We start from the raw sequence: 22292 nt of genomic DNA, 5'->3' as shown, positions 1-22292 counted from the left end.
TCTATCTATTACTAGGAATTAATGTGAATTAACAAGTAACAAACCAGAATAATCCTATTGATACTTAAAATTCTTATTTGTACCAAGTAAATTATAACATAGGAAATAATATATATATTATTTGAAAGTTATATATAAAATGTATTACATATAAATAATAACTTAAAATAGATTTTTTTTTCAAAGGGATAAGCTTGCGGAGAAGAAAGCTCAATCCTCATCTCTCTCCCAAAGAAAAATACAAAAGAGAACATAACCCCAATAAAAACCTACACACATATATTTAAAGAGATAAGGGGAGCCTTTTTTTTCTTCTATCTAATTGTAACTGAAGAGAAATGGAATTTCCCATCATTGTCTTGTTCATCTCACTATTTTTCACTTGGCTCTTCATCAAACTAACTAAATCCACGAAGAAGCTGCTACCACCTGGTCCTACTGGCCTTCCAATAATCGGCTCACTCCTCCAACTCGGCTCAAAACCCAACCAATCACTAGCCGAGCTAGCCAAAATCCACGGCCCTCTCATGACTCTAAAGCTCGGCTCGATCACCACAGTTATAGCTTCCTCCCCCGAAACAGCCAAAGAAATCCTCCAAAAACACGACAAAACATTATCGGCCCGCATGGTTCCCGATGCGGTCACATCCCAACCCAATCCAGAAGCCACGTTGGCATGGGTTCAGTCCGACAACATGTGGAGGAACAAGAGAAGAATATTGAACACGCAAATGTTCACTAATCAAAAACTCGATTCGCTACAACAACTCCGCCACAAAAAAGCTGAACAACTTGTGTGTCATATACGAAAACTATGTGAAAATGGCTCCTCCGTGGATATAGGACGCGTGGCGTTCGCGACCATGCTGAATTTAGTGTCGCGCACTATTTTCTCGATTGATTTGGTAGATCCGGAATCTGACATGGCTCAAGAGTTTAAGGATTTGGTTTGGACAATCAATGAATATGCTGGTAAGCCTAATTTGTCTGATTATTTTCCGGTTCTAAAGTGGTTAGATTTGCAAGGGGTGAGGCGTCATGTAAGACCAGCGTACATAAGGTTGCATCAGATATTTGATCAACTTATTGAGAAGAGATTAGATGATAGAGCGTCTACTCGGAAGATGAAGGTAGCTGGAGATTTTTTGGATGTACTTCTTGATCAATGTGAAGATAAAGGGTCTGGATTTGATCGCAAAACTATCAAGCCAATTATCGTCGTAAGTGTTTGTTACACATAATTAAAATTCCTTATAAGAAGATTCATTTATTTAAATTACATATTGTAGATCATGTAGTTTAACCAGTAATAGTAGATTAAGTATCATAAGACACAATTTTTACCGTGGTACGGTCAATTGACCTACATCCGATGAACAATATAAATATGATAGTACAAAATATATAGAGAAATATAACCTTAACCAATTCACTCAGAATACAAGGAAGTCACATAAGTGATAACATATCACTTGTGTCCTACAAATTCTCCTCCTAAACAAAATACTCAGACCCCTAGGCCTACATTGTGAATGTTGATTAAGTCAGAAGGAATGAATCTCTATTTATAGAATCCTGAACCTTTTTCTACAAGAAAAAAAGATTAGTCAAATATGAAGACTTCATGGTTTCCTTTTAAGAAAATGAAAATCTATTTACGGTAAGAAACTCAGGGTAGATACCCAACACTTACTACATCTGTGTGCTATTGACAGGATTTATTCGTTGCTGGAAGTGATACATCGGCCATAACAACAGAATGGGCAATGACAGAACTTCTTCGAAAACCTGAAGAACTCAACAAAGTACGACAAGAAATTATCCAACAAATTGGCACAGAAAGGGCAGTTAAAGAATCAGACATGGACAAACTCCCATACCTTCAAGCAGTTGTAAAAGAAACCATGAGACTTCATCCAGCAGCTCCATTACTCTTACCTCACAAAGCCCAACACGACGTACAAGTGTTGGGCTTTACCGTACCCAAGGACAGTCAGATTTTCGTGAATGCTTGGGCTATTGGAAGAGATCCCAAGTATTGGGAAAAACCACTAGAGTTTCTGCCTGAAAGATTCATGGAATCTAGTGTGGATTACAAAGGTAGGGACTTTGAGTTTATACCATTTGGCGCGGGGAGGAGGATTTGTCCAGGAATGCCGTTGGCTATAAGAATGGTGAATTTGATGTTGGCTTCGATGATTCAACCATTTAATTGGAAGTTACCAGATGGAATGGCGCGGGAGGAATTGGACATGGAGGAACAGTTTGGAGTTACCTTAAAGAAGGCTATTCCTCTTGTTGCAATTCCTTGTATGAAAGAAAATAAGGTTATATTTTAAGTCTTTATGTTTTATGAGTTTCGTTAGAAGTATATTTATGTAAGAAGTAATAAATTTTAATGCACTACAAGCTCATGTATCAACATTTTTATGGCTACTCATTAGTTAAGAAGGGGTGTGTGATTTGCTTAATTTTGTAGAAGATTTTTTTTATTGTTAACTTGCTTCAGTTTTTCTAAAATGAGAAAAATAAGAATATTGTCTGAAAATTTTATCAGGATCTTTTGTGGCCAGAATGACTCTGGATCTGACTTGTTGTTGGCCTTTATCAGGGATATTTTCGGTGAAACCTAGGTAATTAAACATTTTTTTTAAAGAGGAAATTTCAAATTTTCAATTTGCTATTTAGAATGAATATATCTCATTAAAATTGCGCTTTATATATATCTTTGTCATTACACAAATAAACTCATATATACTATATTTTCGGCTAACAAGAGTGAAACAATTGATTTTGAATTTATTATTTAAACTTTTCTATTAAAATAGAATTCATATTAGGGTATAATTTTTACCCTTCTTGAAAAGTTCATGGTAATTTTGATCCCTTCATTTTTTTTTGTTGAATTTGACTTAACATGAAATTTAAGTAAATAAAGAAGACTTTTGAATTTATTGTTTTAATTAATTAAGAATATGTAGAATGTTAAAATATTTTTAAATCTTATGGTCTTAAATATGTTAGAAAAATGAAATTTAAAAATTATCAAAAAGAAAAGAAATATTCGTTTTTAAAACCAATTTATAGTTAATTAGGTAATCGTTTTCAAGCCAGAAAAAATTGAAAACGGGAATTCTCATTCAGTGTCCCTTGAATAAGAGTATTCACAGTGGGGTATTCTCATCTTAGTCGTCTTTTGAACTCTTTTCTACTTATTTTATTTTAAATATATATAATTTTATTTTAAAAAAACTTCATAACTATACAAATATTAAACAATAAATTTTGACACTACACTAAATATAATTTTAATTAATTAACGATAATAACTTAATTGCAGCTAAATATGTTCTTTTAGTGGCAATAACACTCTTAATAAATGTTTTTAAAGCCTTTAGCGAGGATCCAATGACAATTAACTAATTAATGCTAGTAAAGTCTTTATCACTCTTTGTTAATATGCATATATGTTGCCGCTAAAAATTATTTTTATGATAGTGGGAGAGCATAAGTAAATATAAAATCAAGTTTACTGATGCAAAAATCAAATTTCTCTTTGGATAGAACAATTAAGTAGACAAGGGCAATGTCCAAAAGTTCCTTAATAATTTCAAGTTTCTTGTTTCCAATTTTTTTTAAAATACAAATGAGCCAAACATTACATAAATACACTTGTCACAAATCACAATCACATTAATAAGGTAAAGAAAAACAATTGCAAATTAAATCAAAAGAAAATTATTTTACTTACATACTAGGAACTGCAACAAGAGGAACAGCTTTCCTAAGCTAACTCCAAATTCGTTCCTCCATGTTCAATTCTCCGGATCCATTCCATCAGGTAACTTCCAATTAAATGGTTGAATAATAGAAGCCAACATCAAATTCACCATTCTTATAGCCAGTGGAATTCCAGGACAAATCCTCCTTCCCGCGCCAAATGGAATAAACTCAAAATCCCTACCTTTATAATCCACGTTAGATTCTATGAATCTTTGAGGCAGAAACTCTAGTGCCCTTTCCCATGACTTTGGATCTCTTCCAATTGCCCATGCATTCACGAAAACTTGACTGTCCTTAGGCACGTTGAAGCCTAATACTTGTATGTCATTTTGGGCTTTGTGTGGTAAGAGTAATGAAACCGCTGGATGAAGTCTCATGGTTTCTTTTACGACTGCTTGAAGATATGGGAGTTTGTCCATGTCTGATTCTTTAACTGCTCTTTCTAGCCCTATTTGTTCGATTATTTCTTGTCGTACTTTGTTGAGTTCTTCAGGTTTTCGAAGAAGTTCTGCCATTGCCCATTCTGTTGTTATGGCTGATGTATCACTTCCGGCAATGAATAAATCCTGTCATGCCACAAACGATATTAACTTCATATACCTGTTTCAATTTATGTGTCTTTATTAGTTCTTTCTGAAGAATAATTGATGTATTTCAAAATAATTAATTTTATACTTTTTGTTTTAATGTTACAAGAACTATTCATTTGGTTTATGAGTATTTGATTCAAATTATATAAATTTAGTATATATCCTTGGAAAGAAATAAGCTTACTATAATAATCTGTTCCATTCCCAAAGTACCACTAGTTAGATAATAAAATCATTTGATTAATCTGGAATTCTAATTAGATTGCAACTTGCATTTCTTAATTATTTATTCTTAATATATCATAATTTACTTTCCATTTTACAGGCAGTTGGGAAGCAATTTGACCCCTACTCCTGTTGTTTTTGTATTTTCTTTAGTGATTCGTAAAAATGACACACCTAAGATATCTAAAATATAAGTGCACCTGCTAGCCATCGTGGAACCTAGGGCCGGCTGCTCTCTTCTCTTCTGCGAACTATGTCGCCTTGAAGTAAATTCATGATAGCTGCATCCTCTCCCCAGCCTATGGTTGTGGGAGAGCCAAACACTAGTTCTAATCTAGAAGCAACTTATGCCGCACGTTTAAATTCAATCCAAACCGGACAAAACTTGAAAAAAAACAAAGCTGAAATCTATAGATATCATTCATGGAGAACCTACAATTACATTCACAGTGGAAGAGATAAATCAATACACTATGGAAGAAGGTCCACATCAAGCTCTAGTACTATTCAAGTTTTCACACGATCCAATTAATATGCAAGATGCACGAAAGTTGCTGCCTATACAACTAGGAACTCAAGGTCGCTGCCTTGTCGGATGGCTTGCGCATCGACATATTTTGGTGAGATTCGATAGATATGATGATTATGGATTAGTTGTGGCTAAAACTGTTCAGTACCTTTTGTACAATGGTTTACAAAAGCAATTTAGAGAATTTTCATGGACAATTGGCTTCAATCCGAAAGAAGAGACATCAAGAGCTTTTGTTTGGATATCTTTTCCAAACTTGCCGCCAGAGCTTTTTGCAAAACAATCCTTAATTACTGTCAATTGCCTCGGCTGCTGGTAAGCCAATAGCTGTTGATAAAGCCACTCAAGATTAGTCGAGACCTAGCACGGCTAGAGTTAAAGTCGAACTTGATTTACTAGCGAATTTGCCACATTAAATGAGAATTCAATATGTCAACGAGAAAACAGGAAAAAGTGTGGAGCAATTTCAGAAGTTTAATCTGCCATTTTATTGCAACTATTGTAAGCACTAAGGCCACAACGAAAGTGAATGTCGACTATTATTGGGAAATAATGCAGGAAGAAACCAAGAAGAAGCATCGAAAGTAGGATCTGAGATTTAAAAATATCATGGTGATGCTCGGGAGATATTAGATGAAAAGAGGGCTGGAAATAAATCCCTCGTGGTTGATAAAAGTGGTGTCCACGATCAGGTAGTTGAGCCACGAAATTTGGAGTGTCAAACTAAAGAACATTCTGGACAGCTCTTAGGCAGACCAGTTGCGCACAAATCGGCTTCAGGGGATCAAAGTTTAACCACTCGAAAAACTTTGGTCCTAGAGTCGCAAGTTGATTTTGGGCAGCAATTAAATAGCAACACTGTTGATGATGTGAGACTTGGCATTATAGATACCGTAGAAAAAAGCGTTAATAACGAAAGTGGAAAAAATGGTTTTCTGCAAATTGATTCTAAGATTGTTGATGATGTCCATTCATCGGGGAATAAAGTTGGACCTACTGAAACATTGGAGAAAAAATTGAATGAAAATCAACTTTCTTTGACTACAAATCCCACTCTAGCTCACATTGATGATGAGGGCCAAAATAATGCAGCTACAATAGTGGCGTCGACGATAGATGATGAGCAGCAACTAAATGGAACCAGAGGTGACGTAGGGCTTTTTGAAAAATCAGGACATCCTTTGGTAATTAATGCAACCGTAGAGTTGGCATTAGATCCCAAGAGTGCGAAGGTAGTGGCAGATGGAGTGAAGCATGATGCTCGGGGTATTGAAAGTGTTGAATGCTTGGTTGACAACATGTCGCAGCAGGTCAACAATGTCAATAAAAAAATTGAAAGTGATGTCGGAACTAATTCAATCGCCTTGATGAATGCCAAGAGTACAGGTAAAGGAGTGGAACTATTACATGAATCTAATTGGGTTGTGGTGACGAAGAAAAAATCTCCAAGTATTGTAATTGGTTCGCCTATTCGTAACACAGTGCAACCGGTTGTAGATAGTCAAACTATGAATCCAGGTGCTCGAGAAATTGTTCCAAAGGAGATCTTGTGTTTTAACACTTTTGATGCTCTTACGAATAATATTGTGCATGAGATCAATTCATCTCAAGTTAACTCTACAAATGAATTAGTTATTTCTAAGGAACAACAGGGTGCGACAAGTACTCCGAGGTGGGCAGATATACCAGATGAAGAGGAAGAACAAGTCAATTCCCCTCATATGCAAAAGAAATTGAGCCCAACTGGCCTGCTTTTGTGTCTAGTGGTGCCAAGTTAGTAACTCCCCGACAAGGTTTGTCATTATCAACAAATGTTGTTGCAATCTTAAGTGATCATTTGGTGAGTTCTAATAATAAAAAAATGGTTTCTCTTACACCTATTAACACTAACAAACAACTACAATTTGGTGTTAGTAGTACTTTGTCCCCAAATAAATTTGCTAATCTAGATGATGAGGACATCTATGAGGAAGGTGAGGAAGAGGAAGAGGAAATGTTGGATTATTGTTTTGCAATTGCAGCTAGAAATGCTGATGTTTCTCCTAGGCAACAACAAAATGAAGCATGGAAGAAAACATAGTTGGGATGGTAAAGTGAATGAGGAGTTTGTTCCAAGGCACCTATCGATACGACTGATGAAACAGAATCATATGATAGTGTCAATAACTTTAACAAGATCCAATACAACCAAGAAGTGATGAACTATCAAGTGTTATTGGACAAATTTGAAGAAGAAGACAAGAGAAACATACTTCAAGTTCCTTTAGAAGGCCAATCTATCTTTCTTAGTTCATACATTTGTAAAAGAAAGTTTGAGGTTGATAACTCAACTTTCTCCTTGACTTTTATGATTTTTTATTACTTAAGAATCCCCATTTGTAATATCATCATAGAGTGTCTTTATGATGATCATAGAATATCTAGTGCTCTCTAGCTCGTATTTTCTTCATGGTTGTTAATTGATAGATGATAGATATCTCATTAGGATTGGTAAGGTAAGACCTAGCATCCCCTACTTGTACTTATTCCTATTGAGAATTTTTTATGTTTATTATTAATAAATGGTCTAGTGGTATAAATTTGCTAAAAAAAATAAAAATAAATAAATAATATATATATATATATATATATAAGTGCACTATAATAATAAAAAAGAACATAATATATTCTGTTGAAAATGCTTCCTGATCCTCTAGTAGATAACTTAATTTTGACTGAAGTGCATTATTTGATTTTTTTTATAACATAAATATCAAAAAATAAAATTATTTTAATTTTTTTTTAAATATAAAATATTTAGTTATATCGAACTAATATTAGTTTACGTCTCCCATATTCTTGCCTATAAATTTTCCCCTGGAGAGATGAATTCACTTGATATTAGTAAAAGAGAGAATTAATAAATATTTAATCCTTCAACACTAATTATTTACAAATGCTTAATATTTTGTACTACTCCTATTTATTCAAAACTTACCTATCAGAAGTCTTTTTCATTTCTTAAGTTTTGCATCCAATCAATTCACTACTGTATGATGATAACTTGCTTTCAAGACCAAGAAAAGTATGTTTTCTTTATAACCACATATAGTCTAGATATTTCATATCTGTTACATTAACGCTAACGTTTGGTACGGGTTTTTCCAAATATTTTTTTCAAGTTATATTTTTGGTGAAGTTTTAATATGCACAAGTATAATCATAACAAATTTCACATAATTATAAGCTTCAAAATTTTAAACGTCTTTCTTAAATTGCATTACGTATTAATATTTTTCTCTCACCTCTCAAAATCATCCCAAAAATAACCAATTTCTTTTTTTCATGAGATGAATATATTTAGAAAAACTCAAAATCCAAAGTTAATGAGAATTTTTTTTTTAATATGTCAAAGTTAGCTGATAGTTATTGCTGATGAGAGATGCAGATATCCATGAAAAATTAATCAACATGCGCATAAACTGACTTGTTATAAAAAATTTAAATAAAAGAAATACTTACCACCATAAGAGGCTTGATGGTTGTACCAAATCCAGACCCATCATCTTCACATTGATCAAGAAGTATATCCAAAAAATCCCCTTTTTTCTTCATCCCTGCAGCTCTAGCTTCTACTCTCTTCTCAATATTTTCTTCAAATATTTCATGCAACCTTAAATACGCTGGCCTTATACGCCTCCGTACTCCTTGCAAATCTAACCACTTTAAAACCGGAAAAAAATCCGACAGATTCGGTACCCCGGCATCTTCCATAATCGTCCATACCAATTCCTTAAACTCATGAGCCTTCTTAAATTCCGGATCCACCATATCGATCGAAAAAATCGTGTTCGATATTAAATTCAACGTGGTTGCGAACGCGACCCGTCCAATATCAACAGCCGATCCACTCTCACACTGGCTCCTTATATGGCTCACTAGTTGTTCCGCCTTTTGGTGACGAAGTTCTTGAAGCAAATCAAGCCGTTGATTATTAAACATTTGCGTACTGAGAAACCTTCTCTTTTTTTTCCACATGTGATCGCCGTTAACCCATGCCAACGTGGCTTCAGGGTTCGGCTGAGCAGCTACGGCTACAGGGACGATACGAGCTGAGAAAGTTTCGTCGTGTTTGTGGAGAATCTCGTTGGCTACTTCGGCTGAGGAGACTACTATGGTGGTGAGTGAGCCGAGCTGTAGAGTCATGAGAGGGCCATGTTTTTTGGCTAGCTCGGCTAGTGATTGGTTAGGTTTTGTACCTAGTTTTAAGAGTGAGCCGATTATTGGGAGGCCAGTAGGTCCTGGTGGTAGTTTTTTGGATTTAGAATTGATATATGGCTTGATGAGGAACCAGAAAAATGAGATAAAGATAATAACAAGGATTGGGAGTTCCATATTTTTGCTAAGTAAGGGACATGATAGGCAAAAGAATGATGTACACTTTATATAGAGCGTAGACTTAGCTAATGGTTGAGGGTAGTTAGGAAATTTTATCATGTTGAAATATTTGCACGTTGTGGAAACTTTCACTCATTAACTTTTTATTTTTTCAAGTAAAATATATATCCAAACATAATTTTAAATTTCAAAAATCATAATTCTAAAAACACGAATGTCAACTTTAAAATCAATGGCCAAATAGGAGGCTCAATCTTAGGGAAAATTGCTATATATGGAGAATGTGAATATTTATTATTAGTTGTTTATTACTTGAAAGTGTTTTAAGTTGTTTACTCCTCTATCTATCTAGGGGGTTTGTAGTCTGGTTTGGATCGGTTATTAGTCAAAATCAAAATCAAATCAATCTAGTCGGTTTTTTAAAATTTCTAAAACCAAATCAAACTAAACAAAAAAAATAGTCAGTTTGGTTCAATTTTTCTGATTTTTTTAGTTTGAAAGTAATAAATTTTTTGAGCTATCTCGATAGACACAAAGTAGTACATGAACAATTCACGGGAAAGTTATTGTCGGTTCAATTAAGCAATTAAGCAATACTAGAGTTATTATTCAACGAACAAAGTAATTCAATTAAGAGAAAATGTAACTATCTTATGTGAGGTAGGCCATAGGTAAAAACTGAAGTAATGGATTTTGATGGACTTGGACTTAGGATTGTAATAGTTAAAGCTAACATTTAAGTGTTGAGATTGAGAAAATTGTAAAGTTAAATACTTAAGTTGATCAAAATTTAACAAAATATTTATATTTTATTTATGAATAATATATAAATAATTATAAAATATACATATCTAATTTATCGATTTGATTTGGTTATTTTGCAGTTATTATTTAGTAAAACTAAAACCAAACCAAATAGTATCGGCTATCAAAATTTAAAATCAAGCATAACCAAATCAACCAAATATAGGTTTTTAAAATTGGTTTGATTCGAATTGCTGTTCGTTTTGATTTTTTAATCATAACCATGAACAGTCCTATCTCTATCTCAGTTTTAGTCGCATTTTCCAGGTATATTGAGAGTTGAAAAACTTTTGTATTGTAATTTTTTCAAATTTTATTTTATTAAATTATTAATTATTGTGAATTACTATATTTTTTTATGTTGTTTCATAAATGTTAATTTTTTAATTTTTTTTTTTAAAGCTTCTATATTCATATTCACTGTCAAAAGTAGAAAACTTAACTCTTTAATAATTGAACTATGTTATATATATATAAATTGGGATATATAAAATAATACACCATCAATATATATAAATATCATTTCATTACCAAGTCCTGTTTTATTTTCCAACTTATAAAACATCATATTTTTAAAAATCTTCCCTATAATTTGGATGATATAATTATATAAACAATTGTGTACACCAATAATATGTATATGACTTAAAAGATAAAACTATATTGGAAATATTCATGGGACCGGAATCATGAAATGTGAGTGCACGACGACTGGTTAGCTGTAGTAACCAAATATTATACCTTCAACTTGCTGACTCGTGTCTTCTTATTATGTAATTCTCTCAAGTTGGAGTATGTAAATTATATTTGTTTCGTTTCAATTTATGCAAAATAATTTGATTAAAATATATAAATAAGTGAAGTGAGTTGAGAAAATAATTAAGTTTCGAGAACAAGTCTAGGAAGATAAGTTTTGAAGTTGACTGTTTGCATGTTTGACAACGTGGCCCACTTGACACATGCCCCCATATTATAATTAAAAAAACGTAAAATTTTGATGTGGGTATCTTTTAGAATGATATATAAAGAATAGGAGAATTTAGATATTTTGTGGGGTTATTCGTTTTTGTGTTCGTTTATAAAAAGATTATACATTGATTTTTTAATGTAAATTTTTTTTATCATATTGTTCTACTAATTAATGGTCCGTAATAATTATAATTTTCTCTATATATATATATATTTTTTTTAAAAATTAAAAATATATTATTTTTTTAAATCACTTTGTTCTATTCATGTGTTTCTCGTTATAATAATCAAATTGTTTGCATTTACTTCGTAGTTTAATTTATATTTTTATCTTGATTGTCAAGAATGCATTTTCATGTTCAAAATAACTCATGTTTTTTAATTGATTATTTTTATTTAAATCAAACATCATCAAGACATAGTATATTGCAGCTAAATTTTTAACTTTTACCAAAAAATATCGTTGGAACGAATTTATCATATTTATTAGTAATGATTAAATTCTTAGATAAATGCAAACATTTTTTTTTGAAGTATCCTATATATAACTAGATCATTTTTTTTATATTATCATATATTTTCTAAAAGTCGACGAAAACCACAATACAAAAATAAAAATAAAAAGTTAAAGTGATAAAAAAATCTGACTTAATTAATTTGACTTGATTTCAACATTTGAAAAAAATAAATAAATTAATTTAATTGGAAAATGGTCCAAATTAAATCACGGCTAATCGTACCAAAAATATTAAGTTTCAACTTTTGATAAATAAATATAATTCATACGAAAAAAGTAAAATTTAAAAAAACAACGGAAAAAAAAGAAGAAAATATGGAATAGGAGAAAGAGAATAAAAAGATGAAGCCTTTTAGCCCCTATTTTTTGTAGTGGGACCCAAACTACACTTGGCAAAGTATGAGAGGATCTCATACAAGTATGGTCTGTCATGTAATATTTGTGTCTCTCACGGAATAAATTTTTTCTAGGCCAAAGTCATCCGCGGCCCCTCAGAGTTGTCCTCATTATTCATTTAGACACCTCAACTATACCTAGTACCTATTAAACACTTAAATCTTAACAAATTTATACCTATTTAACACAAAATAATAATCAATAAAAAGACAAACATGCGTGCATCTCAAACGAGAAAATGATCAAAATGGTCCTTAATGTATGGGCTTTGATTCCATTTGGTCCTTAATGTATGGAGTTGATGGAAATGGTCCTTTATGTATCATAAATTGTGATCAATTTGGTCCTTTAACCCTAAAATTTTAATGGCAGCAATTATTTAAAATTTTTTACTAAAAATCGCTACACGTGGAGCGATTTCCCATTATTTTTTAAGCAGTCCTCACCTCGGGAATTTTTAATAAAAAAAAAATTGAACTTTTTAAAGAAAATGGCTGCTATAGCAGCTATTTCTATTTTTTAAATGTTGCTGGGACAACGTTGTTAAAAAAATAAATTCACAACAGCGGTTTTAAAGAAAAAAGAATTTTTTTTTGGACCGGCAGCGATTTTTATGTTTTTTAAAGGAGTAACAACGTCAATTTTGTCAGAAGAAAATCGCTCCGTCAGAAGCGATTTTTGCCCTTTTTAGGTTAAAAAAAAATTGATGTGTCATTTTGGATTTTTTGGAAACAGGGGAAGGAAAGTCTTGAACGAGTGCATCTTTTACATATTCCGTGTATTTTGATGGCAAAATAAAATAAAATATTAATTTTAGGGTTAAGGACTAAATTGATCACAATTTATGATATATAAAAGACCATTTTCATCAAGTCCATACATTAAGGACCAAATGGAATCAAAGCCATACATTAAGGACCATTTTGATCATTTTCTCCATCTCAAACACACAAACATACTAAATAGACCAATGAAATAATGACACGTGTCAATTGGATTAACTTATTTTTAAAATTTTATTTGAATAATTCAAAAGGAATTTTAAAAAGAAAAACCAAAAATTATTTTTGAATTAACCCATCCCCACCCCCACCCCACCCCACCCCACTATTCTTCTTCATCTTCTCCATCAGAACTAATTTTCCTTTGCACTGGGCCGTTGTTTCTCAATCGTCAGTATACCATCGCCTCCCCTTTCTTCTTCATCGAATCTTATTCCTTTCACCGACATCGATAATACACCATTGATGTCCAGTTAAGCTACCCCTCATTCACCTTTCATTTTAATAGCATTACATCTTCCATTCATTGTCTTCATTTTCTTTTCACTACTAATCATTTATCACAATTATAAGAAAACTTTTGTCGGATGGCAGAAGATGGAATAGTTGAAGATGGCAGAAGATGGAATAGTTGAAGATGGCAGAAGATGGAATAGTTGAAGATGGCAGAAGATGGAATAGTTGAAGATGGCAGAAGATGGAATAGTTGAAGATGGCAGAAAGCTTCCTTCGTTTTCTTTTTTTAATTAATTGTTATTATTATTTATTTGTTTAGATGTATAGGTTGGAAAGAAAATAAAAAATATATATTTTTAATTGATTTACGCGCTTTAGGAGAGTGATGTACACGTTTTTTTGCCATGTCAGCGTTTTTGTGTCTAATTGACATCACTTTTGAGCAGATAAAGTGTTCAATAGGTACAAACCTTAGTTGAGGTGTTCAAGTGAATTATGCGGACAACTTTAGGTGGCCGTGGATGACTTTGGCCTTTTTTCTATATCATATAGTTCCATGTTTTTTATCTTGGTGGCTAAAATTTTAAAATAAATTTTACTATGGTAAGACTCAATTCATTTTATTTTTCAGTTCTTTCATTACATTTTTTGTTTGTTAGGGTTTTGTTATGATTTTCTTACCTTATTTTAAGTTTATTTTTTCCTAAAAAAAAAAGACAAAACATTACCATAAATATTTTAACTTTTTCTTGAAAGAAAAATATAATTTTCTTTCATATTTGGTTTATTATTTTCTTAGAGAAAAAGTTTGGAACTCTATAAATTGAAGACTTCTCTTCTCATACCAAAAACACAAGAACATCCACAATATAGTTAATAAAGAGTTTTGTTTATGAGAAAATTTTCCTTCAACAATTTTAATATTTTTTTTTATTAGTTTTTTCATATGTAGGCCAATTGGCTAAACCATATAGTAATATTATGTTTTTAATCTAAGTTTTTGTCATCTGATTTATCAATATAATGATTTGCAATTGTAAGTTTCCACATGACACCCTAATCACATTCGAACCCAACAAGTGATATCAGAGCACATAGTTTAATGATCCAATGGTTCAACAAGATTGAAGACAGATTCAAGTGGTTTCAAATCAATTTGCAATCAACGTGATGATAATAAAGATTTTTGTGCTACTACATGTGGAGTTTTTAAAAAAATATATTTTCAACAATATCCTGCTGCTCCATCCTTTAAAACAAAATCATTTTTCAACCCATGTTTACTTTAGAGCATGGACTCTAACTTTCAACCCGTGCAAAGTTTAATGCTCGGGCTCCACTTTTAACTCATGTATTTTTACTTTTAACGCATGAACTCCACTTTTAACGCATTAGCTCTACTTTCAACTCATGTATATTATTTTTAACGCATTAGCTCCACTTTCAACCCCTGCTCATAACTTTTAACACATGACTCCAATTTTTAACCCATATCAATTTTTAAATCATGGTAAGCAACAGTAATACATGAAGATTTTGTGAAGAACAAAGATTATCAAGCACGTGAAGAAGGCGGATCAAGTTTTGTCAAGAAAATACAACAAAAAGGGGAGATTTGTTAGGATTTTGCCCTGATTTGCTTACCTTATTTGAAATTTATTTTTTCATAAAAGAAAAGACAAAACATTACCATAAATGTTTTAACTTTTCTTGAAAGAAAATATAATTTTCTTTCATATTTGGTTTATTCTTTCCTTAGAAGAAAAGTTTGGAACTCTATAAATTGAAGACTCCTCTTCTCATACCAAAAACACAAGAACATCCACAATGTAGTCAATAAAGAGTTTTATTTTTGGGGAGATTTTCCTTCAACAATTTAAATATTTTTTTAATTAGTTTTTTCATATGTAGGTCGATTGGCTAAACCATATAATAATATTATGTTTTTAGTATAATTTTTTGTCATCTAATTTATCAATATCATGATTTGCAATTATAAATTTCCACATGACGCCTAATCACTTTCGAACCCAACAGTTCGATGGTCCCAATTCATTATTGATTCATGTAATATGTAGTTGTAAAAACTCAAATTTGGCATTAGCTCGTAACTAAATATTTTAACTTTTAGTGTGTACATTACTATGTTTAAAATTTATATCTCACGTCATTATAGTGTTTATGACTCTGAATGTTTAGTTATCAAGTAAGACAAAATTGAGGTGTTTAGATGTGTATTTTCAAAATTAGTAGGATTATTTATCAGTTAAAATCAAATTTAAGTATTTATTTAACTTTTATGTCCATAATTACTTCATGAACGTAATATTCAATTAATTACTTCCTCTGGTCCCTTATATTTGTCACTTCAAAATTTTAAGAAGTATTAATTGTTCCTATCGAACTCCCAGAAGGCGTATTGTAACTAATTGATCAAGTAATGAAAATATTATAAAAGGGGTTATTTAGCAAAAATATATCTCTCTGTATCTAATTATTTGTCAAATTTATTTTTCTTTTTACTTGTCCATTTTGACAAATTAAAAAAAGACAATTTTTTTGTTTACATATTATACCCTCAATTAATTACTTTGAAAAAGGTAGAGTTTCTCGAAAATCTTAAATTTTTAATTCATCCACTTCATTATTAATAGGGAAAAAGTGATAAACTCACTATGTCAATCATTATTTTTTCAATAAGTGTGCCAATTCAAAAATGGAAAAGTAATTAGGACATAAGGAGTATCTTTTTTGGTTAACCAAAATATAACCTTTGGTTAAAAAAATATACTCGTATATTTATTTAAATAAAGGGTGTGGTAAACTTTATACCACAGATAAAAAAAAATCTGAGAGAACAATTAAAATGTGTATATTGATCCTTTTATGTAAAATTAAAGTTATCTAAGGAGTAATATGTAAACTATTTTTGTAAAAATACTATGTGCAAAATATTGAGCAACAATAATTAATAATAATAAAGAAAACATAATACGTGAATATTTACATTTTTATGGTTAGTAATTCATTATATCTGAATAAATTCACAAGTAAATGAGGGACCATAAACATACTTTTCACTTTTAAACTTTCTGTTTTTAACCAAATCTATATCAAAAAGACAAAATATTAGTATTTTGGTTTATCAATAATTGTGAGTAGGTAGGTTTACTATTTTTTATTCGATTAATTCTGTTGGTCGAATCGATGACTTTTTGAGCCTATTTCTAAAGAACGAATTGATCAACTTGTATTTGTTAAGCATATGATTAAAGTAGCAAGATTAGACCTTCTTATCACTTTTTCGACTAGCTATAAACATCAATTCCCCTTCTCTTAGATAGATAAATAAGTAAGCAAAACTTTCATCCTGCTTTTTTATTTTTCTTAAAATTGCGAATTACATTGAATTTTGTCTTCAACCAAGTATTTTCGTTCCGAAATCAAGAAGATCCATCACTCTAAAAAGTAAGCATTTTTTATTATACAATATTTTCACCGTGAATGATAGAATTTCTTTAGAAAGAGAAGGCACGAGCAAAGCCTATTGATCCACCAATTTTCTAATTAACTTGTGGCCTACCCACACTCTATAATCAAAATAGGATTCTGAACTTAGAATCATCTGCTTTTAGGATTCCGAAAAGTAGCGCCTAAACTAATCGAACTTGCTTGAAAGATAGGCTTACGAACTTCCATGTTTATTCAATTTATTTTATAGCAGACTCTTCCCCCATCTTGTAGTTGAGCTTGACCTCCACCTTAGGCCTATGGAGTCTTTCAACTTTTGATTTAAAATTATTATTAACATTCATTTGCTTTTGTAGTCTATAACGATGTTGTTTATTTGAATATTTTTTATTAAGTCATATGTAAAATTAATTTTAAATAAACTTAATTGATATAATAAGATAATATTATAAAAGAATAATTGTTATATATAAATCTTAGATAGGTTAAGAGCCATATAAGAAATCACTTGAGACCATTGCCCCTTCATTAAAAAGAAACCAATTAAATGGACACCAATAAAATTTTATATTTCATCTTATGACTCAATCTAACGTTTGTTTTCTCATTTAAAAAAACGAAAAGATAATGAAATACTGAAACCACTCTTTTCTTGAATTATACATACATAAGGGCAAATTGCAAAACAGGAAAAATAAAGATATGACACAGATTAAAAATAAGTGAAATATTCAAAGAAAATTGTTGCCTTTACCCCTCAAACCACCCCTCAGTAAGAATAGTCCCTCAAAAAATATATACTATATGTTATTTTCTTACTATTTGTCCTTTGAGCAAGGAAATTGTAGTATTCGTACTATATATTTTTTTATTTAACTCAGTCACATATATTATTTTGTCAATACTAGATATTCAAAATCTAAAATGAAAAGTATTCATAATAGAGAACGTTTTTCCGGAACAAAATTTTATATAATCGATGCAAATTCAAATTAGTCACATTTCAATATGAATATCAGACATCAAATAAAAAATATAAAAAAGAAGGAAGCTTTGAAGTATATATCATCGGAAGACTATTGACAAACTATTTTGTATGAATTAAGCATAGACCATAAGCGATGGATTAGAAGGACAATTATATTTTCACTAAGAGAGACGTAAGATCTATCTATAATTATATTTGACATCTTTCATATTTGCACCTTTTTTTTTTTGGTTGAAGTATCCACATATTATTAATAACACAATTTCACAAACTAAACAAAAGAAAACATGCACCACCCAACCTATCTATATATGTTTACCACTAATTGTGCTTATACAATAATGTCTCTCTGGATTATATCTTCAATCCATCACTTATCTTTACAAGTATGTTTCCTATGTATTTTCTTCCTATTATATAGCTGCACTAGGTCTTGACATATCAGGATATTAGTCACAAACGCACTTTGATTCTTTGAAATTATATTTAGCAACACTTTTTTCAATTTGTGACACAACATCTTTGTCATCACTTTATAAATTGTGTTATAACATGCGCAATTGGTAAAAAATTCCTGTATACTTTACTCCTTTTAGCATCTTTCCTGTTTGGAAAAATTCTAGTACCCCTTCAGTCGTATCTTTACACTAAATATTATATTTGCATATTTTTAGACCAAACTATATATTGACAACATGAGTATTTTTGACCAAGCTATTAACTGCGGATATTTTTTACCATTTTCTGTTCTTTTTAATTGGGATAGTTGCTCAATGAATTTCATATGAGATCAAAGCATCAAAGTCAGTATACATATATAACAAAACTCGCTATAAAAACCATAAAATGTTCAGAAAAATACTACCACTATAATGAGTTGGCTTGACTATATTTTTATTTGCATCATATATAAGCGTTTATTTTTAGAATATCCAGTTACGCTTTCATAATTTTATTTGTTTGATATTTTATTAAACTGGGAAGAATTTTCATCAGAACTAAAAGAATTTACGCTTGTATTATGTTTTCTCCTAGCTTATTACTTATTAGGATGACATGTTGATTTACCATGTCCAGTTTCAAGAATAGAATAACGGATTGAAAAATATTTTAAAGAATATTATTAGACCCAAAGAGTAATGAAAGAAAGATTCTTTCAAAAAATATTTTAGGAGTTAATCTTAGATTTCAGAGAAGGGTTCGTGACTGGTACGATGATATTTCATGTTATCTTGAAATTACTTGTATCATAATGGGAGATTAATTAATATACCATTGATTCAGATACTATAAAGGAAATTATTCTTATAGAACATATTGCATGAAAAAATCCTTTAGCGAAGAAAAATGTAGCCCTTAAAAGATGCAAATCTCAGCATTATTAGATAACTAGTGAATTGAGCCGCGCTTCGCACGGTAATAAATTTTTTAAATAATTTATTTATAACATGCGAATGATTAAAATATTTTAAACCTTATATATCTATATACATTAAATTTTGAGTTTTGATCTAATTTATAAGTAATACCTGCTTTTAAAAAAAAATCATCATTTTAAAATTGTAGTAGAATTTGAAGAAAAAATGAGCTCTTTACATGCAAATGTTCATATACATATATTTTAAATTTAAATATAAAAAATTGGTTACAATATAAATATCTGAACTTGTCTAACAATCTCGTCTGCATGCTACCTTCCTTTGCCATTTCATTTATCTTTCATTTACAAAATTGAAATTGAAAAAAAATTAAAAAAGAATAATCTTACAAATCAAATATATCTTTCTTTTTTCCTTCTTATTTTTTTCAAATTTGTCATCTTTAATCTCCTACTAATTTCATCTAACCGTCAATTCTTAATTCTCTCTTTTGATAATATTCATTATTGTGCCGTTTTCATCTTTAGTCGCATGTAAGCATTGAAACAATGTTTTTTTATCAATCGAAAAGGTTAAAAAATCATACAAACTTTATTAAATACGAATCATATATAATGATATTAATATTTTACATTATGTCTATTGATAATCAAGAGATAAAAGTAAAAATTTAAATCTTGCAATTGTGATTTATGTGTTGAAATGTGGATGTATAAGTCTTGAAATATTTCTTGACATTTATTAAGGTAATTACTACTATCAATTAAACATAACTAAAACATAAAATTAAGAGAGAATTAAGGAGATGTTAGAGGTAGAAAAAGTAATAATGTGACAAAATAATAGATAATAATAATGAGCAATAAATGATCTGTTTCCTACAAATCTAAGAAACAGACGTTTTTTTTACGTTTTCTAAAAAATCTAGAAAAATGTCTAAAAAAATTGAGAAAAAGATTGTGACATTTCACTTCTTTTATATATATAATTGTGACATAATACAAAAAAAATATATTATATATAAATATATATATATATATATATATATATAGAGAGAGAGAGAGAGAGACGTATTCATATATATTGACAATTTCATATAGAGAGAGAAAGAGAGAGACGTATTCATATATATTGACGACTTCAAAAAAATTACACTTAAATCATAAAAATTACAATAAAATCTTGTAAAAATTTGAATAACAATGACACTGATTAAAAATTTACCTCTTCAAGTAAAAAAAGAACTCCATATTAGTTAGCCTGTTATAAGATAATGATAACATATATAGATTAAAAATGAAGGATCAAGAATAAAATAAAAAGGAAAAAAATAAAAGAACAGAGAAAAACACTTACATGAGACCTCAAAAGAAAAGGTATAAGGAGTATATATATCCGAAAATAGAGTAGGAATAAGCAAAGGAATGAAGCCAATTAATTATTGGTGATTAAAAGCATAAAAGTAACTGATGCTACGTGAGGTGGAGCATTAATTATTTTCCTAATTTAATTGCCCATTATGCTAATTATGAGGAAGGAAGTTATTTTAAAAAATATATTAATAAATACATGAAGAAGAAAAAAATAGATAAATATTAATACTGATCAATAAGGCATGCCACATCAGCATCCCTTTCATTCAGCTTTATATTATTATATAGATTATGATCGGAAAACAATTCGATTACGTACGATATAATAAAAAAATCACGATAAGATTCTAATCTGATCGTTAAAGAACCTTACAAATAACAAGATATATTAGATCAGATTTTTCCTTTGTTAATTATCATTTTCAATATAATTGTTAAAAGCTATAATAAGACAAACAAATTCGCACTACGAATTACAAAAAAATATACTCATCTAAATTGTACGATATCATCGTTTTTTTTTTTAAACTCCTAATAAATTAAAGAGAATAAAATTGAACGATTCTATAAAAACTTTAAATTATATCATTTCTTAGTAGAGCGACACCTAATTTCAAATTTATGCGCACATTAATCATGTCACGCGTAGCTATTAAAATGAAAAGAATTGCTAGCAAAGCAATAAGTTTCACTCAAATAACTTGCATACATGTTCCTATTCACTCTAAAAGTACGTACAAATGTGATTAATATGTGCATTAGATCGATTGTCAAGTGGTAGGTGCAACAATATCACAACCATATTAATTTTTTGGGCTCACCATACTGACTATGTGTCTCATGACTAGCCATCCTTAAGGTGATTTAAACATTAATTACAACGTACGGTGTATTTAGGCCGGTGGATGAAAAACAGTTTAGCTGAAAAGTTAAGAGCCCATTTGGCAATCTTCTCCTTATTTTCTTGGTCAGATAACAATGTTCTTACTATTACCACATCAAAGAGGATAGCTGTTAAAAACATAACTCAAAACATGGTAGTGGAATAATTTAGAGTTATGTTTTAATTTTGAGTGTCTTCTTGGATAGTTATAGCGGTCCATAGGTGCGAAATGTACCTTGTGGAGGGGTGTGTGTGAATATATATAGTCCTTTCAGATAGTGATCATTTAGCCCATGGTTATTGGATGAACGATGCAAGGCCTTTTCTTACTATACGATATCTTCGCCATGGATGATAGAATTCCTCTTGAAAGCAAAGGCAGGAGCAAAGTCTATTGATGTGGCGGAAAAAAAAGTAGCGTTTAAGTCAAAAATAAAGAGTTAAACTTAAATGACTTTTAAGTCAAAAAATAAAAAAAGTAGGGGGAGTCCTACTTTTGGTTTTTAATTTTTTAAAGTCATTTAAAAAAAAAAACTTATTTTAAGTTATTTTTAACTTTGTCAAACACTCTCAAAAGCTAAAAATAACTTAAAAGTAAGTTTGACCAACTTTTAAGCCAATCTATACAGGTTCGAAGTATCGGTACGGAGAAAATATTTTCTGAAAGATAAGTGAGTTTTTTTGTTTAGTTTTTTTATATTTGATAAGTAAGTAAAAAAATATTATTCTAAAAGTGTTTATATATATATATATATATATATATATATATA

At 30.3% G+C, this 22292-nt stretch overlaps 2 protein-coding genes across 2 annotated transcripts; one reads left to right on the top strand and one right to left on the bottom strand.

Moving 5' to 3' along the window:
• The first annotated feature begins 208 nt into the window (after positions 1–208).
• LOC102580168 (geraniol 8-hydroxylase-like) lies at positions 209–2471 on the top strand. The gene is made up of 2 exons (XM_006365901.2): positions 209–1220; positions 1716–2471. Exons 1-2 carry the CDS (start codon positions 339–341, stop codon positions 2337–2339), a joined length of 1506 nt encoding a protein of 501 aa, XP_006365963.1. The 5' UTR covers positions 209–338; the 3' UTR covers positions 2340–2471.
• Positions 2472–3815: 1344 nt separating this feature from the next.
• LOC102586037 (geraniol 8-hydroxylase-like) lies at positions 3816–9538 on the bottom strand. Its single transcript, XM_006365918.2, has 2 exons — positions 8629–9538; positions 3816–4349 (listed from the first exon to the last, which is right to left on the bottom strand). The coding sequence occupies exons 1-2, from the start codon at positions 9499–9501 to the stop codon at positions 3816–3818; spliced, it is 1407 nt and encodes a 468-aa protein (XP_006365980.1). The 5' UTR covers positions 9502–9538.
• Positions 9539–22292: the final 12754 nt, after the last annotated feature.

The sequence above is a fragment of the Solanum tuberosum genome, unplaced genomic scaffold (genome assembly GCF_000226075.1).
Source record: "Solanum tuberosum cultivar DM 1-3 516 R44 unplaced genomic scaffold, SolTub_3.0 scf00593, whole genome shotgun sequence".
In the NCBI taxonomy this organism is placed as follows: Eukaryota; Viridiplantae; Streptophyta; class Magnoliopsida; order Solanales; family Solanaceae; genus Solanum; species Solanum tuberosum.
This window is presented reverse-complemented; position numbering and strand designations above follow the sequence as displayed.

Coding starts and splice junctions, on each gene's coding strand:
- LOC102580168 (XM_006365901.2), top strand. CDS start 339: ATGGAATTTCCCATCATTGTCTTGTTCATCTCACTATTTTTCACTTGG. Junction 1,221..1,715: donor CTATCAAGCCAATTATCGTC/GTAAGTGTTTGT, acceptor TGCTATTGACAG/GATTTATTCGTTGCTGGAAG.
- LOC102586037 (XM_006365918.2), bottom strand. CDS start 9,501: ATGGAACTCCCAATCCTTGTTATTATCTTTATCTCATTTTTCTGGTTC. Junction 4,350..8,628: donor CCATCAAGCCTCTTATGGTG/GTAAGTATTTCT, acceptor GTGGCATGACAG/GATTTATTCATTGCCGGAAG.